The sequence below is a fragment of the Podarcis pityusensis genome (assembly GCF_964106645.2).
Source record: "Podarcis pityusensis genome assembly, chromosome: 3".
Lineage (NCBI taxonomy): Eukaryota > Metazoa > Chordata > Lepidosauria > Squamata > Lacertidae > Podarcis > Podarcis pityusensis.
The window spans coordinates 27,374,166-27,390,295 of record NC_138026.1 but is presented as its reverse complement, the minus strand read 5'-3'; the positions used below and the strand labels follow the sequence as shown (position 1 = coordinate 27,390,295).

At 44.9% G+C, this 16,130-nt stretch overlaps 1 protein-coding gene and 1 long non-coding RNA gene across 3 annotated transcripts in view; one reads left to right on the top strand and one right to left on the bottom strand.

Annotated features, from left to right (window-relative positions):
- LOC308473781 overlaps window positions 1–16,130 on the top strand; it is a 314,717-nt gene that overhangs the window by 18,035 nt on the left and 280,552 nt on the right. The gene's annotated exons all lie outside the window — the stretch shown is intronic.
- Window positions 1–16,130, bottom strand: part of RNF144A (ring finger protein 144A) — a 67,166-nt gene that overhangs the window by 7,027 nt on the left and 44,009 nt on the right. For both annotated transcript variants that reach the window (XM_080999326.1, XM_080999327.1), the window contains exons 2-6: window positions 14,246–14,391; window positions 5,017–5,121; window positions 4,752–4,812; window positions 3,795–4,002; window positions 2,203–2,350 (exon numbers count right to left, since the gene is read on the bottom strand). In XM_080999326.1, the coding sequence (XP_080855452.1) occupies window positions 2,203–2,350; window positions 3,795–4,002; window positions 4,752–4,812; window positions 5,017–5,121; window positions 14,246–14,380 (657 nt within the window). In that variant the 5' untranslated portion in view covers window positions 14,381–14,391. The remainder of the gene's footprint in view (window positions 1–2,202; window positions 2,351–3,794; window positions 4,003–4,751; window positions 4,813–5,016; window positions 5,122–14,245; window positions 14,392–16,130) is intronic.

Here is a 16,130-nt window from a genome sequence, read left to right as displayed (position 1 = left end):
TTCCACTTAGCAGGTACGGTTGCAATTTCAGCTGAATTTTCGGAAACTACTTGAAGCACCCGTTGGGTTGAGCTATTTCAATTGCTTCTTGTTTTCAGCAAACAGCTGAAAGTCTGCAAATTTTGGTAATAAACCTGATTTATTACGGGACCTACGGGACCGCCTCTCCTGGTATGCCCCACAGAGGAACCTACGGTCTGCAAATAAAAACATCCTGAAGGTCCCAGGCCTCAGAGAGGTTAGGCTGGCCTCAACTAGAGCCAGGGCTTTCTCGGCTGCGGCTCCAATCTGGTGGAACGCTCTGTCACAAGAGACTAGGGCCCTGCGGGACCTGACATCTTTCCGCAAGGCCTGCAAGACAGAGTTGTTCCACCAGGCCTTTGGTCAGGGCCCAGCCTGACTCCCTCCTCTGGCAACCTGCACAGAACTTTGCTTAACGGTTGCCATTAATTTGATTTTAATTAATTTTTATAATGAAATGTTTTAGAATGTTGGATTATTTGATTGTTTGATTATTTGTTTGTTGTTAGCCGCCCTGAGCCTGGCTTTGGCTGGGGAGGGCGGGATATAAATAAAATTTATTATTATTATTATTATTATTTGTGATGAGGGCTGAATAACTTCGATTGGGAGTCCAATTGTGTACTCAGAAATAAGTCCTACTGGGTTTAGCAAGCAGAGCTTACTCCCAAGTAAATGTGCAGAAGACTGCAGTTCTAGGATCCTGCCACAGGCTAGAGAGAGAGAGGAGTGAATGGTACTTCTCCCTGTTTTTCCGCCCTCACTCGCAGAGGTCAATTTTCATTTTTTCCCCTATCTACTTTTGGCACATCAGTCACATTTCACAATGCAATGGCAACGTCACCAGCTATGGATTCCGCTGCTGTGCCAACAGCAATGACATCACTGAGTTGGCTCCTTTGGAACAGGGAGCAGCTAACAGCCAGCATAAATGAGTCAGACCGCTCACCTCTATGGCATGAAGCGCAAAGTCAATATTAACCGCAGAAAGGGCCCCGTGGAACCCAATAACACATATTTCACAGAAATAGGCCTAAGTGGGCCATTGTGCAATCTACAAAATTGGCAGCAGCCCTTTCAGAGATGTGAGTTAATGCCAGGAGGAGTTTAAAAGACAAAAACAAAAAAACTTAAAGAAAGACAAGAGAAGGAAAAGGTAATACAGTGGTACCTCGGGTTACAAACACCTCAGGTTACAAATGCTTCAGGTTACAAACTTCGCTAACCTGGAAGAGTTACCTCGAGTTGAGAACTTTGCCCCAGGATGAGAATGGAAATCGTGTGCGGGCGGCACAGCGGCAGCAAAAGGCCCGATTAGCAAAAGCACGCCTCTAGTTAAGAACAGTTTCAGGTTAAGAATGGACCTCCGGAACGATTTAAGTTCGTAACTAGAGGTACCACTGTATGCCCAAACTGAGATAGTACAAATAAGACCCCTTCCCCAGTTCATCCCATTTCAGGGTTTGTTCTTGTGCTCTTTTTCTGCAGTTAAACCATGCCCAAAGTGCCATCATCGGTATAACAGTAAAACAATATTATGTAACAAAAAATGTAACCCTAACTTTTCAAAACAGTTCATTGCTTAAAAACAAAAAAGCACAAAAACTATACCAACGAAGTTTACAGCAGCAGAGAATCAACATTTAACATCCCGCATCGAAACATTCAGTATGAAAACTTAAGATTAAACAGCCCATCATATTAAGAATTCACAAAACCACCACCACCCAGAAACAGCCCTAAATTTAGCAACAAAAAATGTATCTCTAAAACAAAGCTAAATTTGCTTTCAACAGCAGCTAAGCCAAAGCCTAAACTCTGATATGGCCAAAGTAACTCCAACCTAAATGTCACTTCTGTCCCAGATGATGGGGCTTTTTATGCCATAAATATATACAAACTCTAATTTTTTGTAACAATGTTAGTTCATGCAATAGTACCTTGCTAATTGTTTGCTGCAATACAGCTAAATGTATGCCACAGTCTGTATTTATGTCTCTGTATTTATGTCTACAGAGGCAACCTAACTTTCTGGGACTTGTAACATTTCAATGCTTCCCTTTACAGTTTTTGAATATTATATCAATGGACATTTTGAATGCTTTATTAACAGGAATTTATTACAGGGATAGAATCAAGGAATTTCATCTTCCAATCTTAAACTCAACTATGTATACTTACGTCAAGTGATTCCAAACAGTACCAGCAAAAGGCATGTTTACAGTTTTTGCACATCATTTGGGCACAGCCTTCGTCCCGTTCAATGTAAACTTTGCATTTCGGGCAGCGTTTGATGGGTGCATCATCTTCTTCCATTTTATAAGCAGAGCTGGAAGAGATGTTTTGGAAATTTTATGGGAGAAATGTGTCGTGAGTCCAGGTTCCCGGCTTGGTAACACGGTAAGTGTTGTTAATTAAAAAGGAGATTTTTTTACAAAAACAAACAAATAGCTCCGGACAGCTCTAACAAAGCATCATCAATCAAGATGACCCTTCTGAAGACACCTTCCGGTTTCTACAGAAGATATTGAACTTTCATACCTTGTCTCGTTTTGTTTCCTGTCTAGCAGCCCTCCCATTTGACGACTTTTAGGAGAGATTGGATCAGCTCCAATCTCTTCCCGTTCTGACAGACTGCTTCCGTCTCTGTTTGCAGCTGTTTGAGCTTTCTGAGAGCTTTGGCTGTGTTCCACCCCGCTCTGTCGTTCCCTTGGCAACCAACATTCCAATGTCCGGAAGAGTTACCCTTGTCTGCTGTGGTTTTTGCCCAGCCTAAGTACAATATGAGCCAGCGGTTGCCAAACTCAGCCCCTCCAGCTCTTTTTGGACTACAACTCCCATCACCCCTAGCTAATAGGACCAGCGGTCAGGGATGATGGGAACTGTATCCCACAAACAGCTGGAGGGCAGCGTTTGGCCACCACTGATCTAAGCCTCTCTGTTCCTGGCTGCTTTCTGCAGCTGGCTGCAAACCTTCGCTTGGAATTGGCTCATTCTTGACAAAATGCTCTTGGTTTTTAAAAACTGCATTTCTTAAAACACTCTGACCCTTTTGCAGACTGAAGCTATTCCTATGTCTGCATGGATTTGTCACACAGCCACAAGACCAAAGGCAGGTTTTCGTTTCCACTGAAACTACACATCCTTCATCTTTATCATTCAGTTTTAATAGCTTCTACAAACCTCAAATAATTCAGGTTGACTAACAATACATCTGCCAGTATTGCTTGTATAAAATTGATTTGTATAAACCTAGGAATTGGGGGCGGGGAGCTAAGTTGTGCACACAATTATGGGCTCCTTCCAATGTTACTTGAGATGGTGGACAGCTCCATGACTTTTTTTCATGCTGATCAGCAGCATTAGAATTCCACAGGGAAACTGAGTAACGCAGGTTTGCTGATAAAGCCATGGTATGGAATATTTCTATCAGAACATGGACTTCTTACCAAACAGCAGGGCATAGAGCCACAGTCCAAAAGGTAACCCACATTGACAAGGTGACATCCTAAAACTTCCAGAACCTTGAGGAATTCCTAGCATATACCTGGTTTCAGAAGTAGGGCAATCTATCTGCCAGAGTTGGGCTTTTTCTGCTTCAGTCTTGTGATGGGAGGGAGAAACGGCTTCAAATAACAGGTGAATAAGGAGACACCAGAGGCTATCACAATGAAAATCAGTCTTTTTTAAAACAAAACAAAAAAACTGCTGAGCGAAGCTGTTAATGTGTTAAGAATTATGCCAACGTCAATTGGTAATGTACAGTTCTATACCTTGTTTCCCCTGGAAGGTAGCTGATTGGCATATTTTCTTGACAGCCTTGTCCCGGATGCCAATTGGATTTGCACGCCGAGCAAAATTCTATGTCGCAAGATTTGCATTGTACCAGCTGTGGGTTCTGGGGGCCTGATTCCTGAAGCTGACAAACCGCTTGGCAGGAAGAGGATGGGCACCAAGTCCGACAAGGATCCAAAAGCACTTCTGTGGGGGAAACAAACTGCAGTTGGGAAAAGGCCACAGCTCAGTGAAGGAGCATGTATATAATATGCTCTTGCATGGGTTCAGTTCCACAGCATCTCAAGGTAGGGCTGGAAAATCCCTGTCCTTGGAAGACAATGGCTTGACTCAAGCATAAGGCAAAAGTTTTTAAGATGCAGAATTCTTGAATCAAGCCACACACAGTGGAATGCCAATTCCTGATCATATCCAATATCTTATTCTTTGGTATGGCTGTGGAATATCAACGGGAAGCAGTAAGTTTAATAAATAAATAAATTTAAATACCATTTGTTTATAAAATGTTCCAAGTGATGTACAACCATATAACGAAGACATAAGAAAAATAAATAAGAACCTTGTTAAATAGTATCTTTAGCCTCATTAAAACAGAGTCTACAATAGGTAGTAATGAATGTAATCAAAATCAATAAATGCCTGGATGAACAGGTAAGTTTTTAACATCTGTTGGAAATACAATATTGACAGCACATTTCGAATTTCCGTGGGGAGCTATCCCGCATGGTTAAAAAAAAATAAAATAAAGCGCCTCTTCCTCATGGTTTGGAAATGTATTTTCCACACACGAGATTGAATCCAATGTTAGTCATGCTCAGAGATGACCCTTTGAAGTTAATGAACATGGGCACATTATTTTCAGTGGGTCTACTGTGAGTGGAATTTAGTTGGCTACAACCCCCAGTTTGGGGCCACCAGGGATGTCTGAGGTATACCTCTTTCAAACTGTAGCTTCTTATACTTCTGCATGATTTCTGATGCAACCATACACTCAATCTGTTTTAAAGAGAGAGAGAGAACGAGAGAGAGAGAGAGAGAGATACAAGCATCCGATTAATGATAGCGATAACTAAAGGGATAACAGGCAAAGATAGACAATGAGCTTGGAGCAGAAGTTACATAACGGCAACACGCACAAATATCTGCAATAACAACTGAGCTGAACTTTTACGTAAGACAAATTTGTGTCAGGAAACGTACTTCATTTTCTTGAAGATGACCTCGCTTCGGGCAGGAGGCATCAGGGCAGCTAATGGCTGTTTCTAAGCCTTCCTTGATCAAAATCTCCACATACTGTTTCAGGCACTGTAAGAAAGTCAGACCCAGTGGCTGTCAATATTATTCACCATTGAAATATATGCTTCAACAATAACAGTTGGTCTGTCATCCAAAAGGTGCAAATCCCGATGGGTCTACTCACATGATCAGCGTTATTTCAGATCTTCCTCGAGCGTTTTTCACGCTATTAATCTTCCTTCTCCAATACCAGGCTGCTCACCAAAGAAGACCCCCGCCTCTGCTCCCCAGTTTGAATGTCTATTTGTACTCATCGGACAGCTCCTACAAAATCTGACCTACCCATGGCCCGGTTGAGATGTTATGGCTGACCCCAGTTTCGATGCCAAGCATGCAGTGGGAAAATCATGCGCCTTTCCTCTGCACAAGTCCAGGCTGGTAATATATTGGATGTAAACAGACATGTGGTTGGTTAGACTCCAACTTCCTGGACACCAGCTGGGAAACTATGAATAGTTTATTTAGAGCTTGGTTTGCCATGTGAGGATTGGCCAACCCTTCATCTTAAAAGGAAAGCCAACCTTCATTTGGTGAACAAGTCACTAGCCTATTAGAGTAAGCAGTGTTCTGTGTTTAGGGAAGCTTTTAATGTTTGATGTATTACGGTATTTTAATATTTTTCTGGAAGCCCCCCAGAGTGGCTGGGGAAGCCCAGCCAGATGGGCGGGGTATAAATAATAAATTATTGTTGTTGTTGTTAATGCCCTCCTGCACATCCTTGGTTCAGGGTAAACCACAGTTTGCTGTTACCTTCATGACAGACCAGTAACTATGGTTGTAACTGGATATAGTTTGCTTCCAAACCAGAATCAGAACCATGGTTTGAAGTGCTTTCCATCTCTGGTTTTGGGGAAAACAATGATGATTGGTTACCCGATTCAGACCTCATGTCAACCTAAAATTAATTTATGAGGCTAAAAGTGCATGATGGTCTTTCCTCCCCCACCCCCAGCATGCAAGTCTGATGTTCCTGATGACCAAGCTATAGTTTGACAGGAATGACTGAACCAGACTCAGACTTGACCAGACTCAAGAGAAGGTTGATGAGTTACAGAATCAGACACCAGGGATCCAAAGGGCTATTTTGGGATAGCCCAAGGGCTACAGCTCAGCTCGCCCAGTGGGATGTGTTGAACTCTTTCCCTTTCAACAGCAGCCTGCCACATGACCAGAAACAACTGTGGCGTGGGGGCTGCTATGGACTAAGTTCATTCATACAATCCTTGGAACTCGTTGTACACTTCTATGGTCCCTTCCCAGCACGCAGGGCCTATTGACAGTTACATTTAAAACCAAGTTTGCGGCAGCTTCGTTTTCTAAGACCGGTAACATGTTTTCAGCTTTCGTGGTATGAACTGTGGATTCCCACAGCTCTTTCCACAATGCTCTTAGCAACTACCAAGCTGTTCCCATCTTCAAGGATACAATACCAGAGCATTTTGCTATAATCGTTTTCTTTATATAGCTGTTTCCACCCACGGTGCTTTACATAAACGAACCCATGCTTTTTAAAACACACACACATATATGCATGCTCAGGCAGCCTCCATTCACACCAGCAGATACCCGCCCACCCCCCAGTTGCCATAGCTTTCTTTCATATGACGTTTAATAGGTTTTAAGTGAGAATCCAGGTTTTGGGAGATTAATGGTTGCAGAAAAAATGGAAAGCATATAGGTTTGTGTTCTGCTCACACTCAGCCTCTCTCGATGGGAGGGAATGGGTGCGCTGAATGGGACTGTAAGCAAAACTTGTACACATATGTACACATATGGCAACCTGGTGCTGTGCTCTCTTTTTCCTTTTATAGTACCTCTGAGGCCAACTTCCTTCTCTTTCTCCCATGTTCCCAATGGGTAAGAACTGCAGACTCTAAAGAGAATGGAGTGGTGGGAATAACAGGCACAGCTAGGCAGGAGAGGCACAGATAGGCAGGTGGTCATTTCAATTTCACTTTGGCTTCAGGGGAGGGAACTAAGGCAGTGTCTCCCAAACTTGTGCCTCTAGGTGTTTCTGGACTACAGTTCCCAACATCCCTGACCACGGGTTCTATTAGATAGGGATGATGGAAGTTGTAGATATCTTTCCTCCCAAGACACCCTAAAGCAGAACGGGCCTATTTCATAGTCTGTTCAGGTGACTGGATCTGCTCTGAGGGATTCCAGTCCTATTACAAATTACTAAATGAGACTAGGCTCTCCCATTCGCTTTCACAGAAAGCGCTGCTCATTTGATGGTCCCTCTTCTTCCTCCAATGAGACATACAGTGACCCAGGAAAGGGTATTCTCAGTGTTAAGTTGTGGGTGAACATATCAGACGACACAGCGATTCTCCAAACAGCTCTTGTTTATTCACAGATCAGAACAGAACTGAACTGAAGGGTTCAGCCAACCTGCTTATATAGAGCTCCAGTACAACTTAACTGTAACAACTTTCTGTAACTATCCAATCACTGAACGTCACTTTCGAACCCTTATTTGCATATGTGGACCTGAACTATCTACAGTATCCCCCTGCTGGCCCAGGGTGAGAACTTCAGTACATGACACTCAGGCACCTCAACTTCCCTTGCAAACCCAAACAATGCCAACTCTTAAGTTGTTGGCATCAATTAAACACTTATTTATTTGCACAGCCCTGTGGGTGATTTATTGGCCTCTATGCCTGCTGCTGTGTAGTTTATTTATCTTGCTGCTATTTTATATTTTTAGAGTTTGTTGATGTGTTCCCTGCGGGTTGGGTTGTTGGGTTAGGTATTTTACTGGCAACCCACTGTGGGATCATCTTGCATGCTGAACAGCGGGATATAAATATTTGGAACGAACAAAGAAATATATACACACACACACACACACACACACACACACAAATTGCCTTGTGTAAGCAGAGCAGCCTTCTGCAGCGAAATAAATATGGGCAGGGGAACTTTGTGCACATCACAGCTCTGTGCGTTCACAGAAGATCACAGAAAGAAGCACATCTTTCTTCAACAGGCGCACCATTAATGATCATCAGCCCCACACCACACAGTACTGGGACCACGCTGGGCAGGGACAGTGAGATTTCCGACACGGCGCTGTAAGTGCGATCGAGAATGCTACCCCACTTGCACATGGGAAATGTGTATTAAGATGAGACTGCGTGCATATCTGATGACAACATTTAGCCCTCAGAGAGCCACATCTAGAGATGAGTATACTTTGTGAATGATTCATTTAAAACAAAAGGGCTTCTTCCCACCAAGGTTAGCTGGAATTTTATTTTATTTTCCGAACATCTTCCAAACAAAAGAGGATACAGAAGATCTCCCTGCGATACATGGCAGGCAGTCCAGTTGTGTTAATACAGGTCTACCTGTCAGGGAACTGACATCGGAGCTAGAGGCGGAGGGAAGGCTCTCAAATGATGCTGGAGAAGGGCCCAGCAGGGAGAGAGGCAGCTCCACAGATGGGGAAGCAAGTCAGCGCTACACCAGGGATAAGGAGGGGCTGATGGGGGAATCGGCGAGAGGGCTCCAGGACTCTTCACCGGACACCAGCGGGGAGAGCACTGATCCCCCGCTACCCACGCCCACCCTGCGCAGAAGACTTCCGTGCAGAGAGAGTAGGAGGAGACTGGGTGTCAAACAACTTTTATGTTGGAAAAGATTTAAGAAACGCCCACTGACGGATTCTGCTAGCGACTGAGGCAGCCACGAAGTGAAGGGCTGCCCAGACTGAAAGGTTTACCAAGGCAACAAAGCCTGGAGAGGCGGCAACTTACGCACGAGCAACCCATACTCATTATACTACCCATGAATTATTCTGAGATCTACAAGCAGGTATACAAATTTAACAAATAAATAACAACAACAACTCAGTTCCTTCCCACTATAACCAGGTTTGTTTGTTTTTTTAGTGCAGAGATAAACTGCTAAGTGGGCAAGGATGGCAGCTGTGTCACAACGCATAACACAATGAGCTGTTGCTACACATAAATAGCCATAGGTAGCATGCTTGTACGGCGGCGTACAACATATCCATACATCAAAGCTAGCAATATATAGTACAAGAAAGGCAAAACCCATGCTTTGCACTGATGAAACACACCACTCATGAGCTCTCATAATCAGAATAATTACTTGATAATTCATTTGGGCTAAAGCATTTTTATATAAAGATGATAGATGTCGCTGAGGGCTGTTTTATCTCTGTCACAAATAACATCTCTTTTAGTGTTGTTGCACAGAATATTGCACAGCAGATGTTCACATTGCTTAGCACCCCTTTACACTTTTTTTTGGAGGGGTGTCCACTTAGTGCCGATGTTTTTCCAATCCTCTCTGCTTGGGGCAGGGAAAGAGGGCACCCTTGTCTCTATTGCCAAAGTAACTAGGACATCATTTGAGCATGTAACTCCAATCCCAGCGCAACTGCTGATTAGTTTCTGGGCCCACTTCAAAGTGCTGGTGTTGACCTATAAAGCCTTACACAGCTCAGGACCTCAATACCTTAAGGATCACCTCTCCCCATACAAACCCAGCCTGCTTGTCATCTGAGGCCCTTCTCTATGTCCCCCATCCCAGAGAGGTTCAGAGGGTGGCAACAAGAGAGCGGGCCTTTTCTGTGGTGGCTCCCCGATTGTGGAATGCTCTCCCCAGAGAGGCTCACCTGACGCCATCATTACATGTCTTTAGGTGCCAGGCAAAAACATTCCTCTACCCAGGCCTATGGCTATTAAATAATCTATGGCCTGTGAAAGTGGGGGGGGGGGGGGCTGATATTATGATGACTATTTTATTATTGGGCTGTCTCTCAGTATGCTTTTTATTATGTTTTTATCATCGATGTTCTGTAATGTGTTTTTAATGCTGTACACTGCCAGGTATCTTTTGATAAAGGGTGGTGTATAAACTGCAGCAGCAATAACGATAATAATTCTCTTGCATGAGTACAGAGGAACAACATCCATATATGGGTGTCATTGCTCATACCTCTTCCAAATGCAAGGGAGCAGGGGACCAGTTCATTCATAGAGCCAGTGTGGTGTAGTGGTTAAGAGCGGTGGACTCGTAATCTGGTGAACCGGGTTCGCTTCCCTGCTCCTCCACATGCAGCTGCTGGGTGCCCTTGGGCTAGTCACACTTCTCTGAAGTCTCTCACCCTCACTCACCTCACAGAGTGTTTGTTGTGGGGAAGGAAAGGAAAGGAGTTTGTGAGCCGCTTTGAGACTCCTTAGGGTAGTGATAAAGTGGGATATCAAATCCAAACTCTTCTTCTTCTTCTTCATGGGAAGCTGCCTTGTACTAAAGAGACCTTTGTCTCTCTAGCTCCATATTATCTGCAATGTTCTCTCTAGTGCCATATTGTCTACAATGACTGGCAGTGGTTCTCTAGCCCTTCCTGGAGATGCCAGGGATTGAATCTAGGGCCTTCTGCATGCAAAGCAGGTGTTCTACCTTCTGTGAACAGGAGCTCCTACCCTCTTCTACCTGCCTCTTTGCAAACTCATTTCAACTGCACTTATTCTACAAGCAAGGCTGGCCAACTATGCCAGGGCCAGCACTATGTGTGTGGTTTTTTTCCTCTGCACCAGAAGATAACAGGCAGCTTGACAACCTTGGAAAGCTCTTCCCGCCCACACAGCGGTGAAACGTGGGCTGAGGAAACGGGTCCATTTCTGCAACCTTCGTACCGCGCTAATCCTGCTCGGCTGGCAAGTAATTCCCCTGCAAAGCATCAGTGCATTTTTAATCACGGCTGTGGCTTATACAAGGCCTCAGATGGAGCTGAGAGGGATGCTTCCTTAAAAAAGGACACAGGGCTACATGTTTGCTGGAGAACATGTCAAAGGGCACTGGCAGCAAATGCTCTCACAAAGCTGCTCCGAGAGAGAGCACAGTGCTGGCTACCCGTTAAAAGAAGCTGGGATAAGCATGACTAGGGGAAGTGACTGGCTGCAGACGGTGAGATTAATAGCCGAGAAACTGGAATATATTCTAGGAAAGCAGTTTCAGAAATTGTCGCCGAAAGGATTAATTAGCAGTACTCTTAGGTGCTTCTCAGCTCGTGAACTGTGTTTTAATTTAAAGATGGTTTGATTCCCCAACAGCCACTCACCTTCACATAATTATCAATCAGGGAGAGGCATGGGTGCGGGACACAACAAGGAAACACAAACCCTGGTTAAGTGCTCAAACACACACACCGGGAATCTCTTGCTATCACTTAGCGGCGATTGGGTTGGTTTGTAATAGAAACTGTTCCAAAATATAACATTGTGAATTAAGCTAACCGATCTATTCCCCCCCCCCCCCAAAAAAACGAAAACATTATGCTAATGTGTCAAGGAGATTATCCTTTATGAGCTCCTTTCCAGCAACACTTCAGGGGTTGCCAATGTAGTGAGGGCTATTCAGTTATATAATGATCCTTTACTAGTGCAGACTAAAATGTTAGCGTAGGATGTGTACTTCGTTCCGACTATGTAGTTCTGAAAGATCTCTGTGTGGCTCTTTTTCCATTCATTTTTCCACCCACAAAAATGAAAGAGATCTTCCAGCAGTTCCTACCAACGTACTGAACTGTAATAAATGGCAGATCTCTTAACAGCTGCATTTAGTCCTCCCCAGTTTAAGGGAGCTGCTCAGAGCTGCAATTCTATAAAAAAAGTTTGAAGTAAAGCCAAACCCAGTGATTTCAACAACAACAAAGAGTCTAGAACAGTCAAGTTTGTACCTAGGCTCAATCGCTCCTAGGAACCCTGCCTTAAAGGGCCCTTGCCATAATTCCCTTTATTTACAACATTCAGGCTTTCAGTACCATTGTTTACGTAGCCAAAATGCTCCTATGCACACACAAAAGGGAGATGTCAGCCAGCTTGGGGGAACCCAGAGGTTTATGGAAGTACAATGCAAGCTTCAGATAAAGTGGGAGGGAAGGGGGAGAGAAGAGAACCTCAAAAACAGCCAAATGTGGAATGAGTGTAGCCGCAGAATTGTTGACTATTCGGATAGTTACAAATCAGGCAATGGGAAACCTGAGCAGGGCAGCGCTCCAGGCCTCTCTGACTGGCTTTCAGAACTCTCCGCAGCCACCTCTTGTCTCCAGGCCACACCGCTCACCAACCCTGCTTCGCCTCCTCCTGGAGCTAGAATGTGTCCGTGAACTGAGAATAGGCCTTGCTTGCTAAGGGAGCGCTGCGTGAGTCAATTAACAGTTGCTGCTCTGCTCTCGTTTGCTCCCTCCCCTGCCCCTTGGAAGGTTACTCAGAACGGAACACGGCACTGAAAAAGATTCCCCAACCTTGCTTTAGCAAAAGGACTGTGTGGACAGTGCTGTCTTTCAGGCTGAAAACTGAAGTGTGGAGCAAGTCACGCTGCCAGTCGTGGATTTGAAAAGCTTGGAACAGGTACCTCGAGCAGCCACAACCAAGTGGGTAAGCAGGAAAAGGCGAACCACGGGGAGGTCCAGAAAATAGTTAAACTTTGCCAGTTACCTGCTCTATAAGGGATGATTGCTGCTTGTCACCAGCAATTTGTATGCGTGCACAAATTCCTGCTGCAACTAGCAGTAGAGAGCACAAAACTGCAAGCTAAGGGTTTGTTGCTGTTGTAAAACTTTGCATAATTGAGCTAGATGCTCTGGTGCTAAAATGTTGCTTTTTGGTGAATGAAATACTGTACGGTGGTACCTTGAGTTACAGATGCTTCAGGTGACAGACGCTTCAGGTTACAGACTCTGCTAACCCAGAAATAGTACCTCAGGTTAAGAACTTTGCTTCAGGATGAGAACAGAAATCGCGTGGCGGCAGCGGGAGGCCCCATTAGCTAAAGTGGTACCTCAGGTTAAGAACAGTTTCAGGTTAAGAATGGACCTCCAGAACGAATTAAGTTCTTAACCCGAGGTACCACTGTATATGCAAGTGTGGGGGAACTACCTCACTGCCCAGGGAACACGGAGTTGCGCTTAAGCCTTCCTGTGCTGCGAAGTACAGTGCCTGAAGGAAATAGAGAGTCCCCATCACCTGGGCAAGAAGAATGAAGCTGCAGAAGAATGAAGCTGAAAGTCATTTGGGTTGCATTTTTTGTTTAAGCCAAGGGAGGAGTTTTGCACCCTCTACCCACCCCCAGAATCTCCGAAGAATTTTCTGCTTGGCTGTTGCTTAGACTCAGTCCTATTAATTTCTTTTTTAAGGGAAAAAAAACCTGTAGAAGTGGGTGGTGTTCTTTGACTGAAACTAGTCTTCTTCCTTGCTACCCTTCTAGACCCGACCCAGCCAAGTTCTCCCTGTGTAAATACATACTGAAGCTACTTTAGGCTTTTGTTTTTAACTGGAGATGGGTGAAGCTCGACGCCCACTCGCTTCCCGCCCATGCCATTCTCAATACACTTATGACCTTAACCAGATGGCTCTTTCTTTTCTGTGGCACGCTGCTTTTCAAAACCCAGACGTCAAAAGCTCCACACAGCCGTTTAGGAGATTGCTCTTTGGCTTCTCTGTTTGAAATGTCGCTGATGTAGCACAAAGACACCCTCCTCACACACACACACACACACACACACACAAACACACACATTCCATCCCCCTCTTTCTTTCAGATGTGCTTTTTTATGAAGAAAGGCACACAACTTAATAAACACAACCTCACAATCCGGTAACGGATCATAACAATATGGGTCTGAATAAGCCCCAGGTGCCCGCTTATCCATAAATGGGCACAAAATTATCATTATAATATTTTTAATCCTCTGCAAAAGTGGCACCTATAAGGATTACCTCCATTTTATCCTCTCACAAGCGCTGCAAGTGAGATTAGGCCAAACGCCAGCGACTGAACCAGCAAGGTGCATCTTGGGAGCTTCTGTCCAATAAACCTCACCACTTCCATCTTCCCTGAAGCAGCCCAGAATTTTCCCACAGTTCTGTATGTGTGGTATTAAGCACCAGGGTAATACAACAGGAGGTGTAAAAGCACCACAACAACCCTGGGACTATGCCCGCACGCCTGCATTAACTATGTACGCATGTGCGGCACGTACAACCCACAAATCCTCAAGCATAACTCTCGTTGGCTTTGCACAGATCTTGGCGGGTGTGGACAACAGAACCGTTTCCAGCCGAGGCGCATACATTGTTTGAAGCTTACTAACCAAAGTACAGAAGATGCACTGGCATTGTGCGATTGTTGTCATCTGCTCCACTGGAAATTCTCCAAGGCAGAGTTTGCACGACACGAGAGGATCGAGCACCAAGTCCCAAGTAGGTCTGTATCTTGCTGTAGTCATTGCAGAATAATCTGAAATGAGAGAGAAGAGATGCTTCAGTGAAAGAAAGAAAGAAAGAAAGAAAGAAAGAAAGAAAGAAAGAGAACTTTATCAGACACCTGGTCCATCTTCTGCCGCCTGGCCTCGATGCAAAGCTGAGTGTCAGGGAACTGCCATCGGCTCAGGGGCGAGAGGGGAAAAGCCGGACGGATTACAGAGAGCCCCCAAAGATCGTGGGAAGCAGCTCCTCCTCCGCGGAGGAGAGTAACCACGCCTCCAGTGGAGAGGAGCTTCAGGGCTCGGAGGAGGCGAGGCGGTGCCAGGACACCTTGCCTGGACAAAGCGGGGAGGAGAGAGGTCCTCCGTTACCCACGCCCTCCCTGCGCAGTAAGCTTCCACGCCGAGAGGGGAGGAGCAGATTGGGCATCAAGAAACTACTCTGCTGGGGAAGGTTTAAGGACCGCCCACTCTCAGATTCTGCCAGTGAATGAGCCAGGCACGGGAGAGTGGCACTCTGCACAGAGAAAGTTTATTTTGGCATCAAAAGCAAGGCTTCACAGCCGAGCAGGGAGGCATTTGCCTACTTGCTCTCAAGCAACCCCTTGGTACCCTAACACTGAGCATAGCCTTATTTTTCCCTCCCAAATGGGAAATGTGCATAGGAAGGGGACAGACATGGCCACCCTACTTGACTGGGTGTTCTGCCCACAGTGTTCGCGCCACAGGTCAGTTTACCGCATCAGGCTATTCGTCACTTCCATCGCAGCGCTAATGGGCTCAATCACTATTCCCGTTTCAAACTGCAGAGTGTAATGATGCATAGAGTGCACACTTAAGACATAATCTTGTTGAGGAGAAATGGTTTTATATTATCACATAACTCATATGCACAGGCCAAAGAGGATGTTTATATTCAGCAATGGCCAGCCTTGCTGGCAAATGTACTGTAAGCTGAGTCCAAGCTTCGGACTGTGCCATGCTAGTGAATCCTGAGCCTTGGTGTGTGTTTTTAGTTCTGTTCTACTGAGGTGGGGAGCAGAGCAACAGAGCATGAGCTTTCTGCCACAGGCTACATAATCCATAACATACAGCTCCCCCATTCTTTTAAATGCCCAAACACACACCTGCACCTTAATACTAAAAGGGACAAAAGCCCATGAACTCCCACCAGTCTAACGAACAATGTACAGTGGTACCTCAGGTTACATACGCTTCAGGTTACATATGCTTCAGGTTACAGACTCCACTAACCTAGAAATAGTGCTTCAGGTTAAGAACTTTGCTTCAGGATGAGAACAGAAATCGTGCTGCGGTAGCCCGGTAGCAGCAGGAGGCCCCATTAGCTAAAGTGGTGCTTCAGGTTAATAACAGTTTCAGGTTAAGAACGGACCTCTGGAACAAATTAAGTACTTAACCCAAGGTACCACTGTAATTACATAGATTCATCCCTATATTGAGCTACAGTTTTAGCCTTTTTCGTAATTCATATCTCAGCTCAAAAGGCTGCATTTTCCTGTAACTATCGATTTGCGGACTTGAAGCCCTCCAACGGTTACGAAAAATCGCTTTATAGTTTGGCCTTCAGGTCTCCAAGGAAACAAACAAACAAAATATTTCAGTTCTTTGCCACAAAGCAGTATCGGGCAAAGCTAACACTGAACTGGCAAGAATTGGATGAGAGAGAGAAAAGCAAGAAAAGATCAAGCAATCATATATTGGGGTGGGCGTCCCAGATCATTTCTTCTGAAAATCCACGGCATGAACTTTGCTC